Source organism: Papaver somniferum, chromosome 1, assembly GCF_003573695.1.
Source record: "Papaver somniferum cultivar HN1 chromosome 1, ASM357369v1, whole genome shotgun sequence".
Taxonomy (NCBI): domain Eukaryota; kingdom Viridiplantae; phylum Streptophyta; class Magnoliopsida; order Ranunculales; family Papaveraceae; genus Papaver; species Papaver somniferum.
Window position 1 is genome coordinate 223,999,642 of NC_039358.1, and position 10,397 is coordinate 224,010,038.

At 36.6% G+C, this 10,397-nt stretch overlaps 1 protein-coding gene and 1 pseudogene across 1 annotated transcript; one reads left to right on the plus strand and one right to left on the minus strand.

The window, feature by feature from the left end:
* The first annotated feature begins 2,534 nt into the window (after positions 1-2,534).
* On the plus strand, positions 2,535-4,589 carry LOC113317118 (photosystem II D1 precursor processing protein PSB27-H2, chloroplastic-like). The gene is made up of 4 exons (XM_026565255.1): positions 2,535-2,680; positions 2,839-2,977; positions 3,218-3,645; positions 4,221-4,589. Exons 2-4 carry the CDS (start codon positions 2,905-2,907, stop codon positions 4,356-4,358), a joined length of 639 nt encoding a protein of 212 aa, XP_026421040.1. The 5' UTR covers positions 2,535-2,680; positions 2,839-2,904; the 3' UTR covers positions 4,359-4,589.
* Positions 4,590-6,159: 1,570 nt separating this feature from the next.
* LOC113361441 lies at positions 6,160-6,740 on the minus strand (annotated as a pseudogene).
* Positions 6,741-10,397: the final 3,657 nt, after the last annotated feature.

Sequence of the window (10,397 nt, forward strand, 5' to 3'; positions counted from 1 at the left end):
GCCCCCAAAAAACCAAGCATTTTCAAGCCTTAATAATAGGATTCTAAAATAAAATCCACGATAAGTGGAACTTCTCGGCCGCTCATCGCATCTCAGATATATATTGAGTCAATGTAGTTAATATCGGATATCGGTTCATCTCGGCCGGGACCGATACACTGGTACGATTTTATATCGGGGATATTATCGTTGAAATATCGGTTCTAGATTTAGAGACAATAATTTTGTATTAAACATTTCTCCACACATTTTCGGATAAGATATAATAGATAACATCAATTTTATCAAAAAAACAAAAGAGTAACTTTAGTAGACTTGCTTCGAGAGCTACATGCACCTCTACTACCACCTGGAAGACTTTCTTCGCCAAAATTACCCTTAACTTTATAGAAAACGACCAATACCGTCTCATATTCCGAAATGTAGGAAAATTTCGTATCGACCGATACGGCCGATATTTGACCGAAACGGCCGATATTCGACCGATACGGCCGATATTATCGGGCGAATATCGTATCCCCGATATCCTTCTTATCGTATCGTTCTGGGCCGATATCCGAAATATCCCCGATATATCGGCCGATACGGCCGATATTGACTACATTGTATTGAGTTGCTTCCGTTTGAGTTTTTTTCTTTGTTTTTTTTTTGTTATGCAATATCGTAAAATCAGAAGAAAATAAAATAATAAAACATAATATTCAGGGACGGAGCTATGTAGATCTCAGGGGTGGCCCCCGCCTCCCCTGTTTTAGTTTAATTCCTTAGTGATCCTTTAAAATTTTTACTAACTAAAAGAAAAATCTCCTTATAATCCCTCCCTAAATAATTTATTTTGTTAATCAGCCTCCCCTATATGAAATTTCTGGCTCCGTCCCTGATAATATTAAATTTCTTCTTGCTAAAATAATAATCTCTCTAAAATAATAATTTTTTTCGGTCCCAAAACTATTATTTTAAAGAAATTTTACTGTAAGCCTTTTCAATAGGATTCGAAAATAAAATCCACCATAAGTGGAACTTCTCACCCGCTCATCGCATCTCAGACATGTTAAACTGCTTCCGTTTGAGTTTTTTTTTTGTTTGTTTATTTGTTTTGCAATGTGGTAAAATGAGAAGAAAATAAAATAATAAAACATAATATTAAATTTTTTTTCAATAATATTTGCTTACTTCTTGGATAACATAAATATTTTTTTTTGTGATGTAATGCGATTTTCTAACAAGCATAATTGCAGACGCACAAATCACCGCCCGTGGGTCCTTCTTGGACAAGGCATTCGCTTGTAGCTTGTTTGCCGTGATCGTGGAAACATTTTGCATTGCAATCGTCTTCTAGCACGCATATGGTTTCCCATGTTTCTTTGCAGGTCTGATGCATTTTATTAAGATGCATTTTGCTGTGATGCATTTTATGATGATTCTTGGCTTCGCCACCTGCATCAATTCCAAAAATAAAATAAAAATAATAAGAATGAGAACAAACAGAAAAATCTATAATAGAGATGGTAAAATAATTGAAAGATTGATGAGTGTACATACCTGCAACGATAATGAAAAGAACCAAGAAAAGGCATAAGATGATAGCGTTCTTCCTAGCCATTTCTCCTCTTTTCCTTCTAAACAAAATTAACCTTTCTCTTTGTTTTTGTTTTGGGATGATGTGAACTTTATATTCTACGTACCCGAAAATCCATATATAGCAAGACTTCAAGATACCACAGACATTGTGCAGCTTTAAAACCAAAATATACTAAAAATATCATGGATATAATGCATATTTTAGATAAAATCGTATAATTGTGATCGATTATCGGGGATACTACGAGCGGCAGAAATTGAAAGTCTGTCTAGGAGGGCTAAATAAGATGGATAAAAATATCAAATTTCTAGGGACTAAAAAAATTTGAGAATTACCCTTGAGCATTTTATTTTTGAGGAACCACGAGCCATCCCTAATTTGGCTACACAATATCAAAATGAAGTGAGAAGTAGAAGTAGAAGTCAGAATAACTGGCTTCACAAAAAGTTGATTCTTTTGTTTATAAAAACTGTTTTGAAATTTTATACCCAATCTATTTGTTTATAAAAATTGTTCTGAAATTTTATACTCAATCTAATATCTTGCTTTTCGACTTCTTAAAGTCGACAAACTATTTTTCCATGTGTATCCAAACATACTTGCGCGTCCGGATACATGAAGCAGAAATCACAAGTAAAAATTAGAATCAAAAATATTTTTCTCAAACAGATAAATTCTTTTAATTCTAGAAGCGTTCTGAAATTTCATGTCCAAACAAACTTATTGTTATTTGATTTCTAAAAGTCGAAAAAATACTTTTGAATATGCGTTTGGATATCAAAAACAGAAATAAAAAAAAAATTATTTCGCTTCATAAAAGGTCGACTTTTTTACTTTTAAAATACGTTATGAAATTCTACATCCAAATTAATTTCTAGAAATCAAAAAGCACTTCCGGATGCGTAAAAACAATTTTTTTTTTTTGACTTGTGATATCTAGAGTCCAGACATGTAAGAAAAATATTGTGAAAGGGTATGCTTGTAAATTCGTTGTAAAGTCAAAATCAACCGGTCTGGTCTTTTATTGGCTTCAAAACCTTCTGGATAACATGAATGTGTGAAGAGGAGAGGAGCAGCTGCCAGAACCTCAAAACTAAGGTAACCCAATAAACCCAAAATCATTAACATATAATTCTTTCTTGTAATTGCTGATAATTTGATAGCTTGAATTCAACGTGGAAATCCCCCTTTTTATTGGATTTCCTTTTTAATGAAAGTATTGTCGTTTTGAATCCCATCTGTTTGTGTTTTTGCAGCAATCAAATTGCTGACATTAGATTTCAAGAATCCTCACTTGATACTGAAGTTGAAATCTATTGAGGATGAATTCTTCTTGTTTGATTGGGGATAAGTGCCTCCACTCATCTTCCAATCTTACAAAACCATTATCACAGCGTAAGTCTCCAATGCTCTTAGTTCACAGTTGAGTTTCCTAGAAGGATTGTGTGTTAGTGTCTAAGATATTTTGCACTCAGCATTATCCATGGCACCATGTTGGTATTAACATAGTGGGGTTTGTGGAATCAGGCTTTATTCTCATAATCTCATTGCTAATGGGCTGAAAAGGAGAAAATTTTGGATATGCTTATTTCGTCGTTGTTCTTGATAGTCTTTATCTTTGTTGAAACAGAGCAGATAAACAGCGATCAAGGAAGACTGTTGTATTGGCGTCAAATGAGGAGTTTTCGGGTACAAGGCGTGTTATTTTGGGGAGTGCTGGAGCGTTGTTGCTTCCAATTTTGACCTTTGATATTGGGTTAACCCCATCACTAGTTAGGGCAGAAGAGAAGATAAACCCGAAAGACCTAAATGAGGATGATGGGGATAAAGGAATTTTGGATGGGATGAAGTCCTTGTTTGATCCAAATGAAAAAACGAAGTCGGGGAAAGTGTTGCCAAAGGCGTACTTGAAGACTGCGAGGGAAGTTGTGAAGACTTTGCGTGAATCGGTGGAGGAAGATCCGAAAGATAATGCCAAGTTTAGACGGACTGCAGATGCTGCAAAGGAGTCTATTCGTGAGTATTTGAGCAATTGGAGAGGCCAGAAATCAGTGGCGTCTGAGGTAAGTGTATCTTTTCTGTTTGTGTTACTTTACCTGTGCCAAGTCGTAATTAGTGTTACCGTCATCAATGATTATTAACTTTTGTTTGACCGGTTAAGTTGTACAACCACCAAATTGGAGGAGAGAAATCGGACAAAAACATTAGATATCCTTGCCTCCTTGGTACGACATCTGAATCCTAGAGCACATTCTTGTAAACTAGCAAGTCACTCTAGTCTTTTGGTTTAGGTGTGCTTATAAGATTCATGTTTAAAGTTAAAGGATTTGGTGGAAGAGCAGCAAGACTGTTTTAGTTAACTAGTTGTGTTGGGAATTCAGTTTTCCTTACTTTTGTTGCGAGTAAATTTGAACTGTTGTTCACCTGAACAAATTCCAATAGCCTTTTGGGTTCGAGCAGGTCTTTTCATATTCATCCTGAGACTTAAACCTTGATCAGGATATGCTAACCTCATGTCCGGAAAATGTGATATGAATAAGCTCTATCTTTGTGTTTATGGTATTACGGTACCTTTCTGTAATTTTGTTGGAAAGATTGGTGAACAATCAATGATGTTGGTATTCATTTCTCTTTGCAGGAATCTTATATGGCACTCGAGAAAGCAATTAGGGCATTGGCTGGCTTCTATTCAAAGGCAGGTCCTTCGGCCCAGCTTCCTGAAGATGTGAAATTGCAAATTCTGGATGATTTGAACATTGCAGAGTTATCTCTATAGTATAGTATTTCCTCATCTGTATCGAGTTCATTTCTTGTGAACAACTATTACTCCAACCCTGTTAGAGCCTGGGACTAACAAACAGAAAGGCCATGTAACTTTAGGCAATGTTTGTGATATCACCAGTGCAAGAACATTTCCAGTCATTTCTTGTGAACAACTATTACTCCAACCCTATTATAGCCTGGTACTAACAAACAGACTGGCAATGTAACTTTAGGCAATTTTTGTGATATCACTGGTGTAAGAGCATCTCCAATGGTGGGTCAAGGTCCACACAGTTCACCGATTAGTCTTCATTGACATGCCTAGTCCAGTTTGAGCCAAAATTCCTGTTGTTATAGAAAGGCCAAAGTTTGGCATCAAATTGGTACAGTGGAGCCTTGTTCATTTTGTGGAATGACCCAGTACTTGTTTTATTGAAATTTCTCCATTTCAGTTGGACACCACATCATGTGAGCCAAAATTGACAAACTAAGCAAATCTTTGTTCATTAAGAAAACCAATGGAATTACATTCTTGACAGAAAGAAAGAAAAACAAGATAAAACTTTTGGAAGACTTACATCACCCAACTTCCATTTTACACAAAAAACAAAGAATACAGAAAGGAAATCACAATGGGCAGTGAATCAATGCCGCGGGCTTCACATAGTAGTCACGCAGTGCCATGGCCATAAGGCCCATGACCAGTAGATTTTGAACCATTTTTTAGGGGCCATGGTTTTTTTTGGGGACCATGGACTTATTAGCCCAACCTCCCTATACTTATAAGGGTGTCCTAAAGTTAGGTAAGTACACATTTATCCTTTACTTTAATTTAAATTAAAACTAACCTAATAACTATATAAATCTAATCATATATATCTAATCTAAATGAATCTATTAACCAAAATCAAAATCAAAATCAAAAACAAAAATAGAGGGAATCGAAAAATTTTAGTTTTGAAAAGAAAATTTATCCTCTTCTTCTTCTCTCTTTGCTTGACGTTCCTCGTTCGATTAATAAATGGGTATTAACCATCAAAATGAGTTGAAAATGGAAGTTGCAGAGAGAAGTTCAGCAAGGAATTATGTGAAAAACCTTGTCGAACTAACCGAACCTAATGAAAATGATGAACATGAAGAACAGGTTGGCTATTTCGTAAAAAAAAATTCTCAACCAAACGCTAATAGTTCGGTTAGTTGCAAAAACATTTCCCAACCGAACCTTAGTTCGGTTAGTAGCAAAAAACATTTCCCAACCGAACCCTAATAGTTCGGTTGGTTGCAGAAAAACATTTCCCAACCGAACTTTAGTTCGGTTACGTCGCAAAAATTGTTTCTTAACCGAACTTTTGATCGTAAAAAGTTTTAAATTTTTTTATAACCGAACTATTTAATGGTCACACCAAATATAGAGTTCGGTTTGATCACAAGGAAAAATTTCAATTTTTTAACCGAACTTCTTATTGGTAACTAATAATTACTAATCATACTAATCATTGCTAATCATACTAATCATTAAGTTCGTTTGTGGTCATAAATTTAGGTAACCGAACTTAATCGTAAAAAAATTTAAAATTTCTCAAAAATTTTCAATTTTTTTGTAACAGAACTTCTTAATGGTAACTAATCATACTAATCATTAACTAATAAATAATTAATCATTAAACTAACACATTTAATTAAGGTGGGTAAATTTGGTATTAAGAAAAAAATTTAGATAAGGAATGACTTAGGATTACTTATAATGTCTTGCCTAAAATAGAATCATGGTCCCCACAAAAAAACCATGGTCCCAAAAAATGGTTCTAGATTTTCTACACTTTAGCTTTCTTGTCGAGTACATATTTGGTGATTGCTCTTGCCATACCATATACATAGAATCAACAGTGATCATAGAAGCATTGGATTCCGATTGGCTGTCGATGTCAACCGCAACTGTTGATTTAATGATGCAAGAATCCTTGTCCTTTGGTAATATTTCGAAGGTAATTTGGTGCATTTTAAACCCTATGCCAAGGAATCCTCCTTCGATTTGTGAGACTTGCTTCACCATTTTACAATCATCAATTGTGGTCAACTTTTCTTTGCATTCACGTGGCCAAGGTATTCCTGTTACATTAGAATAGCAAGATTCATCAGTATCATGGTTAAAAAACTATGAATAAAATGAATAAGTTACAGAAAATTTGTATAACTAATGGTACATACCTTGAGACAAAATGATATGCAAGACTGTACCAACACCACCATCACTTTCGACTATTTCGAGTGTCTCGAATAGGCCAGGTTGGAGACTGCTAACGTAGTTAGGAAGATTTTTGTCACCATAGGCAGCCCAAATTTCATCGGCCGATGCTCCTACGACGTCAAACTCGTTTGTTACGTGCCCACGCATCTTTTTGCTTTGGTTAATGAAAAATTAGCAAGAAACTTGTGAAATCGTCTCTTAATGATGAGTATGCAAGGAAAAGAAAGCCTGGCTAAATTGGGGCCTATAGATTACTTCATCTAACCAATTCAAATGATAAGGGGTGTCTAATATTTATGTAAACTACCAAAATTATCCTCAAAAAAATATTAATATTACTAAATTATCCCCATCAATCCTTAATAAACCTAACTAACAAAAATCAGTTTTTATTTTTAACATAAAATCGATTCATCTCCTCCTCCACTCCCTCTTTTTCCATTTTTTTCAAACCAAAAATAGTCGATGATCGACGACGATTAATCGTTTCTTTCTTCTATAAAATGTCGAAACCAACAACAAGAATGAAGTATGCTACTAACAGGAATTATTCTAGCGACGACGATCCCGGACTTGTTGAAGCGATTCGAAATAGAACGAGGGAAGTGCAAGAACAATCCGAAGCCGCTCGTATCGCACAAGAGGAAGAAATGGGTCGAATCAGGTACTTTTCTATCAACTCAATCCTCTAAACTAGGTTTTAGTAACATGCTTTAGGTTAGAAATCGAGAATTTTGAAATAAAAAAATTTCAGTGTTCACAGAATCGGATTACGTTAGTCACGAAGTAAACCGATTCTTATTAGAAACAGATTTTGTTCATAAACTTATAACCCGATTGTTCTGTATGTGAAAAGGAAACGAGGAACGTTATTGTATAAATAGCCCGATTGTGGTAGCCAATGTTCCTGGATATTTTTTTTAGGAATCGGATTACATATGTCTTCAAAAAAAAACGATTATTTAGTTTAGAAACAGACTTTATATGTATATCGAGTAAACCGATTCCAGGAGTCGGTGTACATTAGCACATAACAAAACCTGATTGTGGATTGCATTATATTAAGAATCGGGTTTTATATGTATATCGAGTAAACCAATTATTTACCATGACTTTAAAAATGCATTGTATTCCATTGTTTTTTGTCGCTTAAATCCGTATTCTACAGGCAAAAAAATCAAGCCGAAAAGAAATATAAGAGAAAACATGACCATGCTACTCCTAAGCCTTCGGGACCTCGTCGAAAAGACGGTAAAAATTTGAATGCTTCTCACCGAAGGGCCACGGGGAGTAAAGCCAAAGGCACCAACATCAATGACCCACCACCTCAAGCGGAGCAACCAACACATGAAGAACCTGATTCTGATACACCTACTGAACAAGAAGGTGGTGAGGTGCTAGACGCATTTATGTGTCTATTTTGTTCTCAATGTTCTGTATTGTTAGACTCGATTAAGTACTTATTGTGTTATTTTGTGTTCTTGTAGGAAATTTTAGAGAAATAAGCCCTTGCAGCGAAATGGGCTCAAAAAGCAGTGGTTTACACCCCCGAGAAATGTACCGTATGCACCCCAGAAATGCACCGGAAGCGTCCCAGAAATGTCCCAGAGGAACCCAGAAAAATTACTATTTCCACCCCAATTGATATTCGCACCCCAGCACTCTGGATAAGGGGCACCTTCTTTAACAATTTGAATTTGTGTTTTTGGCGGGAAATAAAGTTTTCAACTGGCAGAATTTTGATTGTCAAAATGAATGGGTTAGAGTGCGATTCAATCGCTGAAAATTGGCAGAAAGATGTGATTTGGCATAAGGAACAAAGTTTGTGGTGGTTTCGATCAAATTTGGCTGGAATACGTGTTTTGATTCTCGAGTTCAAAACAGGGCAAGCATGCACTGGAGGATGATAATCACGCGCCATGGAGAGTTATGGACGTGTTCTGATGATTGGAATGGCTCGAGCATCACTTTGGGTCGTGAAGAATCGATTTGGAGCGTGGAGGGAGGAAGTTTACGCAAGAAATTCCAAGTTTGGTAAGAAAATATTCGGAAAATATTGTTATTCACTGCCCGCATAATGAAGAATTATATTGGAGTTATTGGCGAGATTTGGAGCTGTTGTTGGGTATAAATAGGCTCTTTGGGTCTATGATGAGTGCCAAATATTGTATATTTTTATCCCTTTTTATTGGCAATTAACTCATCTTTTGTGCATTAATTCTACATTTTATCCCATATTCTGTATTTTCATTGTTTTCAAGAATAAATATTTTTCTTACTTAATTTCATATTTTTAGGTAATAAATAAAGTTTGGATGAATTGCGGAGCGGAATAGAGCAGAAAAGTAGTGAAAAGCCGGGAGGAGTTACGCAAGGAAGCCGCGAAGAACGTTGTGCACAAAACCAAGAGGCTAGGAATGGTCTTGAAGAAGAAGAATTGTCCTTAAAGAAGATATGGGCTTGGCATACCCAAGGCCCAAAACCCTTACTCAAACACATTTCCACTATCCAAGCCCGTCTCGGATTTCAGCCGTCAGATCGAAGATTTCAGCATCCTACGGTCGCTCCATCATCGCACATCAAACTCCGAAGCCCCCGCTTTACATCGCAACGCCCATCTCCATCTTGGGTCGTCCGTTTTGCTACATCCCTTCATCCGACGGTCGCTCCACGCTTACCTCCGTATCGCCGTTGGATCCACCTACCATCTTCCCATCCATCTCTCCTTGTCGCAGATCATCAAACCTCGCTGAACCCGCCTAACACCCAAGTATCGAACACCCTATACCCCTAGACAAACTCCCCCTAACCCTAACTCTATCGACTTCTTCTTTCTTCTCCATCTCTTCTTCCTTCCCCCGTCTGCAGAACCCGTACCACCACCATGTCCGCCATCATCACCACCAACTCCACTTCCATAACCACCACTTCCACCAACTGCCAACAAACACCATCCTCATCACTCCCAAATCCCTCTAACGTGCCCATCATTTCCTATTCACTGATTTCCCCTAGTCTAGGGTTTTGAAAATTAGGGAAAAAGAATTGATGGACATGGCAGAGAAATTAGGTGAAAACAAGGTATGGGAAAGGCACCAGGAGAAGCAGAGAAGACATGGGTCGATGCTAATTGAGGAGATTTGTCACATCAAGGTAAGAAAAACCCAAACCCTAATTTCAGTTAATTTGGGGATTTTCGAGTAAACTCTAATTACTGTTAGGGAGAAGCATGGAGGAGCATTATAGAAGATATGGGTCTGATTTGTACTGTCAAATTAGGTAGAAATAATTTACCTAATTTCTGTTTGATTTTAGGGATTTTTTGGGAAGAACCCTAACTTGTAATTGGGTATAAATATGACTGTGGGTGTGATGTAAAGGCTTATGCCTGGATTAACCAGAGCATCAGTAGAATAGTTTAGTTTGTTATTTCCATGAACTGTAGCTTTGAGGGTTATCAATCTTTTCAATTCCATGATTCTCAATTCAAATGCATTGTTAATTTTAGCTGTTCAGAACTCCAACATGTATTTAATTTGAGTGTGTGATTGTTACAATTTATATCAAGCTCCTGTTCATGTTTATGTTAAGTTTGTTCACTGTTAGTGGTGGAAGTTTAGGTTAGAATTCATGTAAATTGAGCTGATTGAGAAATGGAGGAATTTAGTGTCCACTGTTGCTGGTGATTGATTGTGCTGTTAAAAGACAGTCAATGCTAGGAGTAAAACAGTTGGACAAGCTTCTTCTCCTTCCATTCCATTTATGTATGCCCTGGAACATAGGCAGGCTAGAACCTCCACCTAG

Coding starts and splice junctions, on each gene's coding strand:
- LOC113317118 (XM_026565255.1), top strand. CDS start 2,905: ATGAATTCTTCTTGTTTGATTGGGGATAAGTGCCTCCACTCATCTTCC. Junction 2,978..3,217: donor TACAAAACCATTATCACAGC/GTAAGTCTCCAA, acceptor GAAACAGAGCAG/ATAAACAGCGATCAAGGAAG. Junction 3,646..4,220: donor AGAAATCAGTGGCGTCTGAG/GTAAGTGTATCT, acceptor TTCTCTTTGCAG/GAATCTTATATGGCACTCGA.